At 46.5% G+C, this 19976-nt stretch overlaps 1 protein-coding gene and 1 long non-coding RNA gene across 5 annotated transcripts in view; one reads left to right on the top strand and one right to left on the bottom strand.

The window, feature by feature from the left end:
* The window catches only part of ASPDH (aspartate dehydrogenase domain containing), a 205338-nt gene extending 201262 nt beyond the window's left edge, over positions 1-4076 (top strand). For all 4 annotated transcript variants that reach the window (XM_069726372.1, XM_069726380.1, XM_069726356.1 and 1 more), the window contains 3 exons: positions 1970-2196; positions 2612-2769; positions 3626-4076. In XM_069726372.1, the coding sequence (XP_069582473.1) occupies positions 1970-2196; positions 2612-2769; positions 3626-3663 (423 nt within the window). In that variant the 3' untranslated portion in view covers positions 3664-4076. The remainder of the gene's footprint in view (positions 1-1969; positions 2197-2611; positions 2770-3625) is intronic.
* LOC138637584 (uncharacterized) overlaps positions 1-19976 on the bottom strand; it is a 40335-nt gene that overhangs the window by 7177 nt on the left and 13182 nt on the right. The window lies entirely within an intron of this gene.

Below are 19976 nucleotides of genomic sequence, written 5' to 3'. Positions count from 1 at the left end.
CCAACATATTCTGCAGCGCTTTACAATTCAACAGTTCATATACAACAGTCATAGCAAAGTTAATGATAATATAATAATTAATGCAAAGATAATGACGACCCTGCCCGTAAGAGCTTTAAATCTGCAATGAGGTGGGAATGACAAAGTGCAGGTGCTTATATACAATGATGGTCCAGCCATTATTGAGGAAATGGGGGTAGATAAAGGCTGCATGAGCTGCTCACCAGCCAATATTTGAAGTGCTTTTGGGGGCCATGGAGTTTGATGGAGGGTTATTATCACAGAAATATAGAATGGACTACCGTATTTTTTGCTCTATAAGACGTACCTGATTATAGGCTCACCCTCAAATTTGGTGAAGAAAAAGAGAAAAAATTAATTTTTATGCTAAATGGGGGTCTGTTTTATAATGCCAGTGTCCGTCTTACAAATCATTTATATGTCCCTCATCCTGGTATCTATATAACCCCCACCCTGGCACATTGCCCCCTTGTGCTGGCACACTGGCACATTGCCCCCTTCTGCTGGCATGCTGGTAACATTGCCCCCCTGTGCTGCTGGCAAATTGGCACATTGCCCCCTTACTCTGGCACATTGCCCCCCTGTGCTGCTGGCACACTGCCCCCCTATTCTGCTGGCACACTCCATCCCATCCAGGATATGGCCCCCCTGGTCACTATATGCCCCCCTGCTGACACGCACATGGCCCCCCGATCACTATATGCCCCCCTGCTGGCACGCACATGATAAAATAACAAACAATTAACTCACCTTCTGATGACGGCTCCGTTCTCCCAGCTCCTCGGTTGCGCTTCCTGTTTCCAGGCATTCAGATCATGTGACAAGAAGAGTCACAGGAAGAATCACAACCACTGTGCCCACCCCTTATTGGCTTTACCATTACAACGTCTCTTGAGGCTGGCCAGCCCAGCCTGCTCACCACCATGAGGTTTTACATCCTCTATTAGTTAAAATGAGTGCACCTTAAATTGTCTGCAACTTCCACCTAACTCCTAAACCACAAAGCCGTGACGGGTTATAAACTCCAAGTCACATTTGACACTTTTTTTAAGTTAAATCACTTTGTAAACTTAAAAACTAGAAGTCCCTGCAAAAGCATTAAGGGGACTAAACTTGGCAAACCTCCAACTCACAAAGAATCATCCTACAGCGCTCAGGAGAGGAAAAACCCCCTGTGGAGGAAACCAATAGTGAAACATGGCTGAAGTATTGCCCTTCCCTTGGGCTTAGAAGGTTAATGCAAATGATAACTCTTCATAGCCAATATAAAATTGAACCTGGTACAAGATATACAATAGCAAATACAAAAATACAATAAACCATTCATTATTATGCAACCAATAATTAAAACGTTTTAGGACACAGATTATAAACAGGGCGGGAGGGAGAGCCAGAGTTACCTCCCCTATATAAGCCCCACCCTCCTCACAGTAATAAACTAGACACAAACATACTAAACTCCTTCCTCTTAAAGCAACATCACTCTTGTTTAAAATCTACAGCGCAATACAAATAAAGCTGCAGGAGTTAAAGGTCCACCCATCCCCAAGTTTTGTCCTCCTCCGTCTAGTCTCCGGTGGTTTCTTGGTCACCAGGTCTCTGATTAAAAAGCATAGATGCATAGACCCTAGTAGATCCAGATCAACTCTGCTATTGACATCTGGCACAACATGGGGCTGTTTTCTTCAGAACAGGGGGTCCAATGGATGACTCTGAAACGCTGTAGAAAAAAAAGAGCAAAAAGAAAACAATAGTGCGACATGCACATCCATGTTACAGGTGGGGACTGGACTTTCAACCTGCTCAGTGATCTTGCATATTCTGTCGCATACTGATACAATGTGACACTGGTGACTGTCCGTTTTATGGCCATGAGAACTGATTGCATCTTCAGTGTCATGTCAGGATGCATCAATATGAAAAACTCAGACGTCTCCTTATCTTTCAGGGCCTGAAAATAACAATGACCAAACATCCACAGAGTTTTAAGCTGGAAGGCAAGTTGTCAGAAAAAGATCTGTCAGCCATCCAAGATCGCACCATACTATATGAAGGACCCATACGACAACTGTGCCCAATGGCTCCCAATAATGTCAACACAATGGCAGCTGCCTCACTGGCTGCCCACACACTGGGATTCGATGAGGTTATTGGGGTATTAGTAGCAGACCCCAGGTAAGATTACACTCTCATGTTTACTCATCCTTACAAGTGATTACTCCTCAATATACACCATTCCACTCCCGGGTGACTGTCACTATAAATGACATTACAGAATCCTCAGTCACTCAGGACAGTGGATGTCAATCTGGCAAGCTCTCCACAGAGAGATTAATAAAAGCATGCTCTACATTGTGGTTTGGGACACAACATTCCTAAGGGTAGGAGGACATCATAGCCCCTTTCTGAGCTGAGAATTATATATGAAACTAGCAAAAGATCAAAGCTACTGAAAACCACCTCACCTGTTGTATGCATGGTCCTGATAACTCACCGGGAATTATAGCTAAATAATAGAATGCTGTGTGCAAGCAAGGACACTTAAACCATGAGATGATCCCAACGTTCACCATATTTTTCTTCTTCCCAGCATCCCAGACTGGCATATAGTGGACATTGAGGTGACAGGAGCAACAAATGAGACAACAGGTCAAGTGTTTACTGTTAGAACAAGTCGCCGAAATCCAGCAGCACCAGGAGCTGTGACTGGAGCTGCCACCTTTGTGTCATTCTGGAGCAGCATCCTGGGTGAGCTTCTTCTATTCAACTTCAAACTATATTTCTTGACCTAAAGAACCCAATTGTACCTGGGTCACTTGCATGGGGACATGAGAATGTGATGAGGCCATCCTCTAGATGTTAGGAAGTATTTTCATGGTCTGGTACCTTGTGATCAAACATCAGGGGTGAGGAGAACATCTCCTAGATGTTAAAAAGTATTCTTATGGTCTGGGCCCTTGTGGTCAAACATAAGGGGTAAGGAGAATATCTCCTAGATGTTAAGAAGTATTCTCATGGTCTGGGCACTTGTGATCCGACATTAAGGGTGAAGAAAGCATCTCCTAAATGTTAGGAAGAATTCTCATTGTCTGGGCACTCACGATCAAACATTAGGGGTGAGGGGGTGAGGAGAACATCTCTTAGATGTTAGGAAGTATTCTCATGGTCTGGAAACTTGTGGTCAAACATCAGGGGTGAGGAGAATATCAGGAAGGAAGTACTCTCATGATCTAAGCACTTCTGGTCAAATATTAGGGATGAGGAGAATATTTCCTAGCTGTTAAGAGGTATTCTTATGGGCTGGGCACTTGTGATCAGACCTTAGGGGTGATGAACCATTTCCTGAACGTTAGGAAGAATTCTCATTGAGCACTTGCCGTCAAACTTTAGGGGTGAGGAGAACATCTCTTAGATGTTGGGAAGTATTATCATGGTCTGGGCACTTGCAGTCTGATATTAGGGTTGAGTAGAACATCTAGATCTTAGGAAGTATTCTCATGATCTAAGCACTTGCAATTTGACATTAAGGGTGATGAGACCATCTCCTAGATATTAAGAAGTATTTTCATGATTTATAGTTCATTTGCATTTATTTATATTGCAGTTTGCAAAGGTCATGGAGGACGGGTATTTTTCTGTTAGTTAAGTTGCCCACATGATTTTCAGCAAACACCCGTGGAAGAAGAAATTCAAGATCTCGTTAGAGCAAATATTCAGCATAAAATAACATTGATCCCTGTGATTATGATCGTACAGGCTACCAATATGATTGCCCAAGGGATATCACCAACATGTACATGAACTTAGTCCCTCGCATCTTCAACCTCTTCTACTGCAGTCATTTCAGGTGAACAATGTCGACATCTCAGGAATTTTCTCATCATTGATCTTCAGGTTCAGAGAAAAAAATATTCATTTATAGTCATAACAATAAAACGTCCGAACAAGTGCATGTCTGCACAGCCAGGTCTACCTCTACGTGAGGAATGCTTCATAGTCTTACACAGTTTCAGGCCTGGTTATATAACCTACATTAATAAACATTATACATTGTCAAAAATGTGTCTTTCTGGTCCCTGGTGACATAAAATCTGTGCACACACTTATGCGTTTGCTGCTTTTGAACACAGCAAGTCTTTCACCTCTGTCCTCTCTATGGACTTGTCCACTCCTGGGTGTGATAACTGGGATCTCTGAGACCTACCATATAATTAGGCTTCCTCGTACAGACACCAGGGACATTCTGAGGAGATCCCAATGTGTGAGCAGCTCCCTCAGAACGTTTCTGCTTACACAAAGCCCCATGTAATGCATAAAATTCCCAAATTTAGTCACATTCTCTCAAATTAATGCAAAAACTTATGTGTAGTGATGAGCAAACACTTAAATGCTCGAGTGCTTGTTACTCAAACCAAGCAGGTAGGACACTCGGACGGGCTCAACTTGAGTAACAAGTATAAGGTAAGTCAACGGAAAACTCGAGCATTTTTCCCACAGACCCTGCCAGGATGACTGGGAGGCAGGAAAATTGCTGAAATGGATATAAACAGTGCTGAAATGGCATCGGATCAGCATGGGGAAATCCCCTGGAAGCATCTCTGACTTCCAGGTCGCTGCAGGGAACAATGTTGTCAGAGTATTACGCCACTTTTACGGACTGATAATAAACCATACAAAACCAAAGATAAAATGGATTTTACAGGAAAAAAAGTTAGGAAGCATTCTATCCTCTATAATGCCTAGAGATGGGAGAACCTGAACTGTAAAGTTTGATGTCCATACTGAACACATGCTGCTCGGGCACGGACACCGAACACGAACTTTACCAGGAAGTCTATGTTACTGTTTATGTTTAGCCCCTGAACACCGGGTTATTGTCACGCTGTCATGTGCATGACATCACGGCAAACACTGCTTCAGATCGGCGGTAAAATCATTAAATGGCAGCTGTGATCGGAGGTAAAAAGTAGCCCCATCAGTAACCTTTTTACCTCCGATCACAGCTGCGGGCTCACGCTGTCATTTGACAAGGTGGACCCGCGACTGTCTGACCGGCGGTAATAATTTTATCGCCGATCAGAAGCAGTGTTTGTCATGCTGTCATTCAAGTGAATGGGTCCGGGTACTCTTTTGGGACCCAAACACATGCTACCCCTTTTCTCTTTGGTTCTATGTTTCTCTTTTGGGACCCAAACACAAACTTTTTGTAACTGTTCTACAGAACCTGCCGGACCTGAACATCCAGGGTTCCGCCCATCTCTAATAATGACTTGTATATAAGGGAAAATTACCAAGAGAAAAAAAATGCCTCGGCCACCTCTTACGCAATCTTCACACGTAGCGTTTTTGCACTTTCTCATTGATTTCAATGGTTAAAAAAAATTCACGGTAAATGTAATTGTAACATTTTACTTCTTTATCTGGGCATGTAGGGTGTGTCACATGATCAGACACATCCTGTTTAATTTATGAAGGAGGGACGCTGAAATTCACAAAGCTTATGTGGACAATGCAAGGACTGCCAAAACCTAGAAGGAAGAGGGACTCCGATACACACTGTATTCGACGTAAAGGAGGCTTCATACACATTTTGTTCTCATTGTCATGTATTGTGTCCTAGACTTATAAAGCCTATGCGGACAATGCAAGAATTGCGAAAAATAAGACTCCGATACACCATGTCAATCATCTGTATACTATTGGATATGGAGTTATAAAAAATCCTTCAGCACATGCTGTGGAAAAATGATACCTTGCTAGCTCAAACAAAAGGATTCTCACCCCTTCTAGAGCAGGTACGCAACCTTCTATAGGAAGAGCCCTGTGGATCCAAGCCATGCGGCCTGAGTCATTTGTTTAGCCAGCTAGGATTTAATAAAGGAGTTATAGAAATTCTATACTTCCTAGCTGTATATCATATATATTTCCGAGATCGCCAGACCAGGGCAAACGCCTGTCTGGGTCTTGAATTATTCTAACATGCACGGGAAGGGAAATACATAGAACCGCCACTAGCAGCTAGGTAGCAAAATTGTATTTAGTCTCTATGAGTAGCAGGGACCTGGTCAGATCTGGTGGCGCCAGAACCATGTCCTAGGACGGCCAAGAAAGGAGTTGTGATCTTTTATAGGTTTTGGGAAATTCATCTCCAAATCTCCAGGGGAGGACATTTAGGTTCAGCCCAGAGGGCAGGAGGGGAGTTACCCAGAGGGTTAAATACTTGCGTGCAGCATTTCTCCTTGCTTTTTCTCTGCTACATTACAAGGACATCGCATAAGGAGAAGTCACTCAGAGGGGAACACAAGCGTCCCATATGACAGCCCCTCTCCCACAAGACAGGCCTTTCATCTAACTGGTAACTGACTATATGTTCTGCTTATACCCTTTGTATATCTGACCATTGTATATGTATAACCATTGTGTATATATAGTGTATTGTCTAGTGTGCCCTTAAGGTGATTAATAATTTAACTGCTCTTTTATCTCGATCCACAAATCCACACGTTCGTTTCTCGGCCTAATCACACGCTACTGGGCCTGGTTTCTGGCCCGATATAACCCTGTTAACGGAACAGACTTATATCAAACTAGGAACTGGTGGCAGTCTTGCCGGGCTGATAAGGCTTACTTTCACTGGTGCTAGTGAAAGGGGCCTCTCAGCCTGTCAGGATTGTGAGCGAGGGTGGTGCCATATCAGTGACTGCATAGGTCACCTTCTCTCACTTCCCGTACCTGCCTGGGCCTGTGTGGACAGGGGTGGGTCTGTGTAAAACTGTGACAAGCTGATCATTCGTGTACATAGGGAGTGAGGAACATCACGTTGGTACAAGTGAGGAGACCTTACCACGGGGTAGTGAGGTGAGGCTACTTCTGGTTTCTTCACACCCTTTATTAGACATAAAGGAGGCCTAGCAGAAATATAAATGAGTGAGTGCAATACACCATGGAAGACACGTAAAGGAGGCCTCAGAATATATTTTCTTAGAATTTTAAAAAGATTGTATAAAGAGACAGAATTTGTGAGCGCTGTTCGTAGGTGCTGGTGGTTGAAATCATCATTGTCTCCTGGTCTCCCTGCGACCAGGAAACAATGATAGGACTTGTATTCAGCATTCATTGCGTTCATCATGTGTAGAATAAAGAATTAATTTTAAAAATTGCCGTGAGCTCCTGCATAATTTTCTGATGTTACTAATCTGAGAAAGGGGCAATATTCCAAAAAGTTCACAGGCTGTTAGTGATGGGCGAGCACTAAAATGCTCAGGTGCTCCTTGCTCGGGTCAAGCAAATTGGAATGCTCGGGTGCTGGACCTGAGCAACTAGCCCAATGTAAGTCTATGGGAACTCGAGCATTTTTCCGGCGGCCCCCCTGCGGTCTGAAGAGGGACTAGAAATTGCGGAAATAGATGGGAACATTGCTCAAATGACATGGGACCAGCATGGGGAAGACTCCTGGAAACATTTCTGACTCCCAGGTCACTGATGTGAACAATGTTGTCAGAGTCTTACACCACTTTTACAGACTCACAATAAAACATACAAAAACGAAACCAAAATGGATTTTTCTGGGAAGTATGTTAAGGAACATCCTTTCCAGGGTAATGACTTGCATTTAAGGCAAAATAAGTAACCAAAAAAAAAATGCTTAGGGACTAAAAATGAATTAGGGACTCTGAAAGTCACAAAGCCTATTTTTATAGGGCCGTCAGGCGGCCTGTACTATTCTTAAAGGGCCAGTAGTCAGCCCTCACTATTAATCATCCATCAGCCGGCTATGCTTTGTTGTTCCCATTATTAAACAGTGGGTCTCCTATACTGTTATTGTATATGCAGTGAGTGACAGGGCTGCCCAAAATTTATATGCACCCCAATACCCCTTTGAAGAGACGTACAGTAGGGCCTTCTGAAAACAATGTTCCCATTATTAGGAAGTGGGTTTCCCATAGTGTTTGCCTATGCAGTGAATGCAAGGGCTGCAAAAAATTTGGAGGAACTCCAATGCCCCTTGGAAGAGACGTGAAGGAGGGCCTCATAATTTTATTTTCCCATTATTAAAGAGCGGGTCTCCTATACTTGTAATGCCCATGCACTAAGTGTATGGGCTAACAAACATTTACCCCTCGGGGGTATACATGAACATACTGTATAACAATTTTTTTTTTACGGGCTGTCATGAACTGGGAGTGTTTGGTTGCCCCCAGTTCATCAGAGATTTATTATATCCCACTTTCCGGTTCCGGTTTGGAACTTGCAGCTCTCTGGCGCCCCCTTTACCCTCAGGTCAGCCGGGGAACTGGACCTTGGATAAATAGTGGCCAGAAAGGCTGACTTGCTGTGGACTGACCATTGGGCACACTGCAGTGAGGGCGATATATTTAATCCCAGTCTCAGGCAGGAAACACAATTATCAAATGCTGTCCGTCACTGCCAGTCTCCCCAAAAGCTCAGAACACTTCGCTGTCACCAGCTCCTATTACTTATGATTAATAGCAGGTCAGGAGCCAACCCAATCAGTAGCATTGACTTAATTCGGAGGACTTAGGGGTACGTTTTAGAGCAAGAAAAACAAAACTAGTAAATATTATAGCTTTTACTCCAAAAAGAAATAAGCAGTGTTTACAAAAGTATAAAAAGATGTTACAAAATGAGACAATTATAGTATGTACAGACAATTACAAATAAAAATAGATTAAAGATGAAAAACACTTACAGTTATCTAAGACAATGGTAAGCCATGTGGTGAGGGGGAGGGGGAGAGACATCCCAATGCATCAGGGAAGATTTTCACAGCCTCTGGCAGCTGACTTCCTGGGCAAAAGACTCTCTCCTAAGGTGAGGTTCAATATCTTATACCCTCTGGTTGTGACATCACTGAGGGGCTGGATACGCCCCCTTGTAAAGTTATGAAAAACCTTAAACATAACTCTTGGGGGGAAGCTCGCAGAGGTAAGACAAAACTATTACGTGTCTTCTCACGATATTAGCTTACATTTAAATCTGAACATGTGGTGGCTATATGATTCGGTTAAGTTGAAATCCATTTCTCGGATTCTGCTAGTTCTGGAACCTAGAAAACTCACTGGTGTGTGGTTCTGCTGTGGCACATATCAAAGTGTTATTTTCGCCCCTATATCACTACTTAGGGTCAAGTTTTTTCATCCGGAATAACCCTCTCATATACAAAGAAAGCACATTTTTCAGACAAAGGACTGGCTTCTGATAACTCACACATTCCTGAGGGAGGGGTTAGAAGGAAAGCTTTACACAAACCTAATGAGGGGGTAGAGGGAGACAGACAGGCATGTGCCTGAAAAAAGCTTTGAGTGTGTGCCAGTGAATGTAGTGGAAAGTTCCGGAAGTGTAATTGGAACAACAAGAAATTCTTCCTATTTCCCTATTACCCTTTAAAAAATTATGTGGGTGTTGCATCATGGACCACGGTCACACTGGTGATGTGGTGGTGGAGTATGAGAAGAAGGAGGAGGACAACAGCAAATACCCAAAATCAGGAAGCGTATAACCATGTGTGAGTTTGAAGAGGTGCATGGGAATAGACCTCCCAAAAAAAGACACTGGATTTGAGTTTGTTAGACTGCTATCATTCGGTGGTGTTGAGAAGTCTGGCCCAATCCAGCCCTTGTTCATTTTTATAAGAGTCAGCCTGTCAGCATTTTCAGTTGACAGGCAGATGCGCTTATCATTAGCAGCAGGGCAGGCCAGGACCTCCAAAGAGTAGATAGCCAGTTCATGCCACGTGTCCAGCTTGGATACCCAATAATTATAAGGCACAGAGGAATCACGGAGGACGTTGGTACGGTCAGTGTAACAAATGGAAGCGGAGACACAGGTGAAGTTCACATTCATTTTTTGTTGCTTTTTCTGTGGAACCTCATGACCATGGTCCGAGGGGCTCCGAAGGGGGCGTAACTATGTGAGCCCGAGGCATCCGTGGTAAGCCCCCTCGAACAGCGTCAGAATGGAATGCTTGGGGGACATGGGTGCTACCTCCAGTTAGACCCCAGACTTGTGGCAGCTGTCCCAGCGGGACAGATGGACTGGCAGGGAGATCAGATGTCATGGAGCTGACCGGTGGGTTCTGGGTGTACAGGTAGAGATGGCTGAATGGCGGGACGTGAAGGAACTGGCATAGACAGAACGGTCGTCGTCCAGGATAGCCGGGTAACAGGTAGCTGACAGTCTGCAGAGACAAACAATGTAAGCGGAACACTGGCAGAACACTTCAGTAGCTTAAGCACACACTAGCGGAAACCGGAAATTAGCAACAGAAGATACTTATTGCTCCGGCACCCTCCCTGTGGTGGATGGGCTAGAAATAGTAAGCACTAACACGCCATTGGTCAGAAGTACTTTTGAAAAATGTGCGCTGTCTCTTTAAGACACCAGGAGCGCGTGCGCAAGCGCAACCTATTCACTCTATCTGGGAACTGTGCTGGCCGGGTGCCAGGAAGCAGGGGGAAGAGGGGAAGCAAAGGCAGTAGCAGGACGGCGTGGGGTCAGCACAGAGCGAGAGTCCCGATGGGGACCCCGCAGAGGTACAGGACCAGTACCAGGTGTAACAGTATCCCCCTCTTTATGCCCCCTCTTTTTCAAGCTTGTGTAGAATCTTTTCAGTAGGAGAAGGGCCTGGATATTTTCTTTAGGCTCCCATGACCTCTCCGAGGGACCAAAGACCCTCCAATCCACCAAATAATAGGTCTTACCCCTTACTCTCTTAGTGGCCAAGATATTTTCTACCTCAAAGACATCCTTCACACTGACGGGAACCTGGGTCCTTAAAGAAGGAGCTCAAAACTACTGGTTTGAGGAGGGAAACGTGGAAAGAGTTAGGCACACTTAAAAAAACAGGCAATTTCAATTTGTATGAGACTGCATTGATCTGTTTTAAGACTTTAAAAGGACCAATGAAGCGGGGACCCAGTTTGTAGGAGGGCACCTACAGACGGATGTTGGGCTGCCACTAGGAATTTCGGGGCCCCATACTGGCAAAAATTTTTGGGCCCACTTGAGACTCCACCCAGGCTCCACCCCAGCCCCGCCTCCACCCCTCGAACTGTCCGCAGCCCCACCGCTCTCTCTTGGAAAAACTCCACTTCTCACCTATCACACATTAACAGTTCCCATCACCAGATCACACATATAACAGCAGCTTTTGTTTTGGCCAAAAGATTTTTCTAATCTGCCACCCCGACACGGTAGACTCTTTTGGCCGGGCCCTACACTACTGTACCCTATTAAAAATTTGTTAAAATATGAAATACAATTTAGGTATATTTTTATTTATTTTTCAATTTTTAAAATGACCAATAATATCACATACAAGGGACAAATGCCACCACACCATAACCAGACACCATATTACCACCACAGTGACCGAATAATACCACATACAAGGAACAAATATGTCCGCATCATGTCCAAATCTCATATTACCACCACATGGTGGTCAATGAAACCACATACAGGGAACAAATGCCACCACACCATGACCAGACCACATATTACCACCACAGTGACCGAATAATAGCACATACAAGGGACAAATACCACCGCACCATGACCAGACCACATATTACCACCACATAGTGACTGAATACTGCAATACTGATCATTAATTAAAAAAAACCCACAATACTAATATCACCATATGAGCCATTATACACAGGAGATCTGTACTTAGTATCCAGTGTCCGTGTACAGGTAACACACTGACTCACCAGTGACGTCTCTAGATGAAGTCCTTCAGCCTCGCTTTCCATCTTAATCCAGCACAGACCGCCATCACGTCTTCCAGCCAGGACTTGTCTCTGCAGGAAATAACACAGTTATCTAGAGCTCCTCTTGCAGAACACATTGCTTAATTTTTTCCACAACTTCTACACTACACCAGATGAAGAAATAAAGGCGACATAGTATCATTCTACACAGTAACAGGACGGCCCCCCATTTAAAACAATATCCTCAAAAAATAAAATAAATACATCACTGCAGTAATAATATCCCTTAATTAGCCCCTATGGTAATAATATCCCCCATTCTGGCCTGTGTATCTCATTCCTGGCTCCAGCCATATGTTCTCACATTATGCCCCCATATGATCTCCCCATCTGTCCCATGATCCTGCCCTATCTGTCCCATGATCCTGACCTATCTGTCCAATGATCCTGCCGCCCCATCTGTCTCCATCGTATCCATCCTGCCCCATCTGTCTCGATCCTGCCCCATCTGTCTCCATCCTGCCCCATATTCCTGCCCCATCTGTCTCCATCCTGCCTGTTGTGAATTCTGTGGCAGAGCTCCCTCCTGTGGTCACAAGTGGTACTTCGGCTGATTCTCTCTGGGAGCTTCCGTTTGTGGAGGAAAGTGGTACTGCGGCTTCTGAGTTTCCTCCCTCAGGTGATCTGGTGAGGTCGTTAGGTGCTTCTCTACTTAACTCCACCTAATGCTTTGATCCATGCTTCCTGTCAATGTTCCAGTGTTGGCCTTGTTTTTCCCTGGATCATTCCTGTGGCCTGCTGCTCTGCATAGCTAAGTTCTTCTTTGCTATTTGTTTGCTATTTTTTCTGTCCAGCTTGTCTAATTGTTTTGCTGGAAGCTCTGGGACGCAAAGGGTGTACCTCCGTGCCGTTAGTTCGGTATGGAGGGTCTTTTTGCCCCCTTTGCGTGGTTTTCTTTAGGGTTTTGTGTAGACCGCATAGTTATCTTTCCTATCCTCGCTCTGTTAAGATAGTCGGGCCTCACTTTGCTGAATCTATTTCATCCCTACGTTTGTCTTTTCATCTTAACTCACAGTCATTATATGTGGGGGGCTGCCTTTTCCTTTGGGGTATTTCTCTGAGGCAAGGTAGGCTTATTTTCTATCTTCAGGCTAGTTAGTTTCTCAGGCTGTGCCGAGTTGCATAGGCAGAGTTAGGCGCAATCCACGGCTGCCTCTAGTGTTGTTTGGAGAGGATTAGGGATTGCGGTCTGCAGAGTTCCCACGTCTCAGAGCTCGTTCTATTATTTTGGGTTATTGTCAGATCACTGTATGTGCTCTGACCACTATGTCCATTGTGATACTGAATTGCCTATCACAACACCTGCCCCATCTGTCTCCATCCTGCCCTATATTCCTGCCCCATTTGTCTCCATCCTGCCCCTTGTCTCCATCCTGCCCCATATCCCTGCCCCATTTGTCTCCATCCTGCCCTATATTCCTGCCCCATGTCTCGATCCTGCCCCATCTGTCTCCATCCTGCCCCATTTGTCTCCATCCTGCCCCGTGTCTCCATCCTGCCCCGTGTCTCCATCCTGCCCCTTGTCTCCATCCTGCCCCTTGTCTCCATCCTGCCCCATGTCTCCATCCTGCCCCATGTCTCCATCCTGCCCCATTAGTCTCCATCCTGCCTCATATCCCTGCCCCATCTGTCTCCATCCTGCCCCATTTGTCTCCATCCTGCCCTATATTCCTGCCCCATGTCTCCATCCTGCCCCATGTCTCCATCCTGCCCCATCTGTCTCCCTCCTGCCCCATATGTCTCCATCCTGCCCCATATGTCTCCATCCTTCCCCATTTGTCTCCATCCTGCCCCATTTGTCTCCATCCTGCCCCATTTGTCTCCATCCTGCCCCGTGTCTCCATCCTGCCCCGTGTCTCCATCCTGCCCCATGTCTCCATCCTGCCCCATATCCCTGCCCCATCTGTCTCCATCCTGCCCCATATTCCTGCCCCATTTATCTCCATCCTGCCCTATATTCCTGCCCCATGTCTCCATCCTGCCCCATCTGTCTCCATCCTGCCCCATATGTCTCCATCCTGCCCCATTTGTCTCCATCCTGCCCTATATTCCTGCCCCATGTCTCCATCCTGCCCCATGTCTCCATCCTGCCCCATCTGTCTCCATCCTGCCCCATATGTCTCCATCCTGCCCCATATGTCTCCATCCTTCCCCATTTGTCTCCATACTGCCCCATTTGTCTCCATCCTGCCCCGTGTCTCCATCCTGCCCCGTGTCTCCATCCTGCCCCATGTCTCCATCCTGCCCCATATCCCTGCCCCATCTGTCTCCATCCTGCCCCATATTCCTGCCCCATTTGTCTCCATCCTGCCCTATATTCCTGCCCCATGTCTCCATCCTGCCCCATCTGTCTCCATCTGTCTCCATCCTGCCCCATATGTCTCCATCCTGCCCCATTTGTCTCCATCCTGCCCCATTTGTCTCCATCCTGCCCCGTGTCTCCATCCTGCCCCATTTGTCTCCATCCTGCCCCATTTGTCTCCATCCTGCCCCTTTTGTCTCCATCCTGCCCCGTGTCTCCATCCTGCCCCATGTCTCCATCCTGCCCCATTTGTCTCCATCCTGCCCCATTTGTCTCCATCCTGCCCCGTGTTTGCATCCTGCCCCGTGTCTCCATCCTACCCCATTTGTCTCCATCCTGCCCCATTTGTCTCCATCCTGCCCCGTGTCTCCATCCTGCCCCATGTCTCCATCCTATCCCATGTCTCCATCCTGCCCCATGTCTCCATCCTGCCCCATTTGTCTCCATCCTGCCCCCTTGTCACACATTCTACCCCCTGTGTCACACATTCTGCCCGTGTTTGCATTCCTGCCCCGTGTCTCACATTCCGGCCCCCTGTGTTTTAATTCCTGCCCCCTGTGTTTTAATTCCTGCCCCGTGTCTCACATTCCTGCCCCCTGTGTTTTAATTCCTGCCCCGTGTCTCACATTCCTGCCCCCGTGTCTCCATCAAGCCCCTGTGTCTCCCATCCTGCCCTCTTATCTTTATCATGCCCCAGGCTTGCTGCATTCAGTAAAAAAATTAAAAAAAAACCTTTCTCCTTACCTGGCCGGGCTCCAGCGCCGACGTCCATCACAGGCATTTCAGCATGGAGTCGCCGGCGAATGACGTCCGAGCGCGCTGACGTCGCTGCCAGCCTCCCACCTGTGGAGGAAGCGTCTACCTCAAGCAAGAATTGATTATTTGAGTCTGGTCAATGGAGAACAGGTGCAGAAGAGAAGGCCTGTTTTAGAGAAACAAAAGCTTTCTCTGCCTTTGGAGTCCAATCCTTGGCGTTTGCGACTTTCCGGGTCAAAGCCGAGATAGGTGCCACTCGGGTGGAAAAGTGTCGGATGAATAGACGATAGTAGTTGGCGAACCACAAGAACCAATGTATGGCTTTCAGCCTGGATGGGCAAGACCACTTGAGGACAGCAGACACCTTCTCTGGACCCATCTTTAATCCCGTGGACGAGGAAAGGCAGAGAGGACTGTTCAAAGAGGCATTTTTCAAATTTGGCACAAAGTCTGTACTCCCTGAGTCTTTGTAACACCTGATGTACTTGCCTCTGGTGTGAGGCTAAATCTGTAGAGAAAATCAGGATATTGTCCAGGTAAACAACAACACAAGAATAGAGCAGATCTCTGAAAATGTCGTTAACGAATTCCTGGAAAACTGCGGGTGCATTACTTAGGCCAAACGGCATTACCAGGTATTCGTAGTGTCCATCCCGGGTGTTAAAAGCAGTTTTCCACTCGTCTCTTTTACATACAGTATATGAATCAGGTTGTAGGCCCCTCTGAGATCCAGTTTGGTGAAGATCTTGGCCCCTCTGAGACGATCAAACAGTTCTGAAATAAGAGGTAACGGGTACCTGTTCTTTACAATGATCTGGTTCAGCCCCCTGTAATCGATACAGGGTTGTAGAGATCCATCTTTTTTCTACACGAAGAAGAATCCTGCCCCTGCCGGCGAAGATGACTTCTGCATAAATCCTCTGGCCAGGTTCTCCTGAATGTAATCAGAAATGGACTGGGTCTCTGTTTGAGAAAAAGGAAAAATTCGCCCTCGAGGAGGATAAGTTCCGGGGAGCAGATCAATCGGACAGTCATACAACCTGTGCGGAGGTAGTCTCTCTCTTCTTCCTTTTTCCCAAAGACATCAGCGAAGGCCCAGTAAGAGGAAGGTAGATCTGGCAGGGCAGTTGGCTGGACTGGAGGTGAAACAGGTTGTACAGGGATGATACACCGGTCTGAGCAGGAGTCCCCCCAGTGCAGAACCTCTCTCATCTTCCAATTAAAGACTGGTTCATGCATCCAGAGACAGGGTAGACCTAAAAGCAAGGGGTGAGACAAACCAGGCAAAACATAAAGGCGGATTCTTTCCAAATGCGTTAGACCTACCCAAAGTTCCACTGGCACAGTCTGGAACCAGACCGGCTCGGTCAGGGGTTTGCCATCCACAGATGTCGCCTGCAACAGATCTGGAAGATGCTGGACTGGTATCTGGTATCGGTGCACGACCGCCTGCTCCAGAGTCCAGGTGACAGAGTTCTGAAAATGTTACTGTGCCAAAGGACACAGAGACCGTAATTTGCAGTGATGGAGAGCGATGTTCCTTATCTAGGGTAGCCTCTCCTACAGACCCTAGGCACTGGAGTTTCCCAACTTCTTTTGGCAGGAGCGGATCTGATGCTCAGAACTGCCACAGTAGAAACAGCTCCCCTCCAGGTGACGAGTCTCCTGGCAGAGGTTGGCCAAGCTTACTTAATCCACTTCGATAGCCTCGGGAGAGGGGGACGAAGTCAGGGAGGCCGCAGGTTTTGGTGAAGTAGAAACCAGGCGGTAGTTCATCTTATCACATTTGATTTCCTTATAGCGTTCCTGAAACCGTAGGTCTATTCGGACTGCTCCAGGGAAATCAGGTCATCCAGAGTTCTAGGCATGTCCCGTCCCACCAGCTCATCCTTTACTCTTCCCAAAAGACCTTCCCAGAAGGCGGCCACCAAGGCCTTGTTGTTCCAGGACAACTCAGACGAAAGGATAACGAACCAAACAGCATACTGAGCCACTGAAAGAACCTCCTGGCGTAGCCGAAGAAGAGCCGAAACTGTCGACGTGGCATGACCAGGTTCGTCAAAGGTCCTGCAGAATGCTTAAAGAAAAGACTGGAAATTAGTAACCAGAGGATCCCTTCTCTCTCACAGTGGATTCAACCAGCTGAGGGCCTCTCCAGCAAGGTGAGACATAATAAAGCCCACCTTGGCCCAATCAGAAGCAACATATGCCCCAGGAGTTCAAAGTACAGCATGCACTAGTTAATGAATGCCGGTAGCAGAGATGGGTGCAGTCAAAGATATCAGGGGAATCCATGCGAGTAAACAAGTTGCGCAGATAGGTCGTGATCTTGTCCTGTTGATCCCTCAGACGGGTAAACTCTTGACATAGCTCCACGGCCGGAGGTACCTGGGATCCAGCGGGTTCCATGGCTGGAATAATCTGTAACGAATGGAAGCAGGGACACAGGTGGAGAAGTTCACATTTGTTTTTTATTGATATTTCTGTGGAACCTCGTGACCACGGTCCTCAGGGCTCTAAAGGGGGCGTGACTACGTGAGCCCAGGCACCCGTGGTGAGTCCCCTCAAACAGGGTCAGAATGGAATGCCTGGGGAACACGGGTGCTACCTCCAATTAGACCCTGGCCTTGTGGCAGCTGTCCCAGCGGGACAGACGGACTAGCAGGGAGATCAGATGTCATGGAGCTGACCGGTGGGTTCCAGGTGTACAGGTTGGAGCTGGCACAGTATACAGGATAGCCGGGTAACAGGTAGCTGACAGTCTGTGCCGACAAACAGTGTAAGCGGAACACTGACAGTACACTTCAGTAGCTTAAGCATGCACTAGCGGAAACAGGAAGTTAGCAACAGAAGATACTTGTTGCTCTGGCACCCTCCCTATGGTGGAGGGGCTAGAAATAGTAATCACTAACACGTCATTGGTCAGAAATACTTTTGAAAAATGCGCGCAGTCTCTTTAAGAGACCAGGAGTGCACATGCGCGACCTAAATACTCTACCCAGGAACCTGCTGGCCGCAGTGTCATGAAGCAGGGGGAAGAAGGGAAGCAGAGGCTGCAGCAGGACGACGTGGGAGGCACAGAGTGGGAGTTCCGGCGTGGATCCCACAAAGGTACAGGACCGGGTGTAACAGTCAGCAAAGTACTCCCTCAGCATCTTCCCAAACTTTGCAATACTTGTGAGAGTACCCCGCACCTCAAGGCCTGTAGGATAAGAGGGTCTGAGAAAACTCTCCCAGAACTTTGACAGTGTTCCCCTGACTCTGCTGGATTAGAGTTGTGTCTCTCTCGCTTGTACTCCTTGTTGTCCAACAAACTGTGACCTCTGCCGCCAGCGTTTTCAGATGGGAATTTTTTTTAATAAATCCGCAACAAAGGCCTTTTAGTACTGCCCCATTTTAGTAGACCTGTCCACCTCGGCAATAAGAGACAGAAAGTTCTCCTTGTGACGTTGGTCTAGAAGTGTCACGAACCAGTAATGACTGTCACAAAAAATTTTGAGAATGTGAGAGTCACTGGAAAGGCAGCATAACATAAACTCAGCCATGCATGCCTGAATGCTAACAACCAAGACTTCCGTGTCCTCACCAAGAGAACGACTGATTAGGGTTGAGCGAAACGGATCGTTCATTTTCATAAGTCGCCGACTTTTGGCAGTCGGGTTTCATGAAACCCGACCCGATCCCTGTGTGGGGTCGGCCATGCGGTACGCGACTTTCGCGCCAAAGTCGCGTTTCAATGACGCGAAAAGCGCCATTTCTCAGCCAATGAAGGTGGACGCAGAGTGTGGGCAGTGTGATGACATAGGTCTCAGTCCCCACCATCTTAGAGAAGGGCATTACAGTGATTGGCTTGCTGCCGCTTCGTCAGAAGCAAGGATAGCGTTAGGCAGGGTACATTAACCCCCAAACCGCTTGTGCTGTAGCGATTTCCACTGTCCAACACCACCTTTTGTTTGCAGGGACAGTGGAGGCTAAATTTTTTTTCCTCAGCGCTGTAGCTCATTGGGCTGCCCTAGAAGGCTCCCTGATAGCTGCATTGCTGTTTGTACGCCGCTGTGCAAACCAACTGCTTTTTTTCAAAGCACAAATCCTGTTGATCCTTCCTTTCTGCACAGCTATCTTGTTTGTTTGTCCACACTTTTGACTTTTTTGTGCAGCAGTCCACTCCTTGTTGTTGCTGCCTGCCATACTTTGCTGAGATTACTGCAGGGAGATAGTAATTGTAGGACAGTCCCTTTTTTTTTTTTTCGTTATATCTCTTCAAGCCACTTTCTGCCACAGAAAATATACTCTAATACAGTGGCCCAGATTTATTCGCTAGTCTCCCTAAAGAAAAAAAAATAAAGTGTGCAGATTAAAATTGACAAATCTGCATCAGTGGCAGTCCTGTGTGTGGCATCTGTGTCTCATTTTCTGGCACAGAAAACATACAGTCTAATAGTGGGCCTGATTTCTTGCCAATTCTCACATAAATAAAAAAAAATTAGTGGGAGATTAAGATTGGCATTTCTGCTTCGGTGCCAGTGCTGTGTGTGGCATCTGTTTCTAATTTTGTGCCACAGAAACCCTAGTGTGTAATACTGGGCCAGATTTTTTTTAAATTCTCCCAGGAAAAAAAAAATAGTGGGAGATTAAGATTGGCATTTCTGCTTCGGTGCCAGTCCTGTGTGTGCCACCTGTCTCTAATTTTGTGCCACAGAAACCCTAGTGTGTAATACTGGGCCAGACTTTTTTAAAATTCTCCCTGAAAAAAAAAATAGTGGGAGATTAAGATTGGCATTTCTGCTTCGGTGCCAGTCCTGTGTGTGCCACCTGTCTCTAATTTTGTGCCACATTAAACCTAGTGTGTAACACTGTGCCAGATTTCTTTTAAATTCTGCCGGGAAAAAAAAATTGTGGGAGATTAAGATTGGCATTTCTGCTTCGGTGCCAGTCCTGTGTGTGTCACCTGTCTCTAATTTTGTGCCACATTAAACCTAGTGTGTAACACTGGGCCAGATTTCTTTCAAATTCTCCCGGAAAAAAAAATAGTGGGAGACTAAGATTGGCATTTCTGCTTCGGTGCCAGTCCTGTGTGTGCCACCTGTCTCTAATTTTGTGCC

This window comes from Ranitomeya imitator, chromosome 1 (genome assembly GCF_032444005.1).
Source record: "Ranitomeya imitator isolate aRanImi1 chromosome 1, aRanImi1.pri, whole genome shotgun sequence".
In the NCBI taxonomy this organism is placed as follows: domain Eukaryota; kingdom Metazoa; phylum Chordata; class Amphibia; order Anura; family Dendrobatidae; genus Ranitomeya; species Ranitomeya imitator.
Note: the sequence above shows the minus strand (reverse complement) of the source record. Positions and strands in the feature narration are given on the sequence as shown.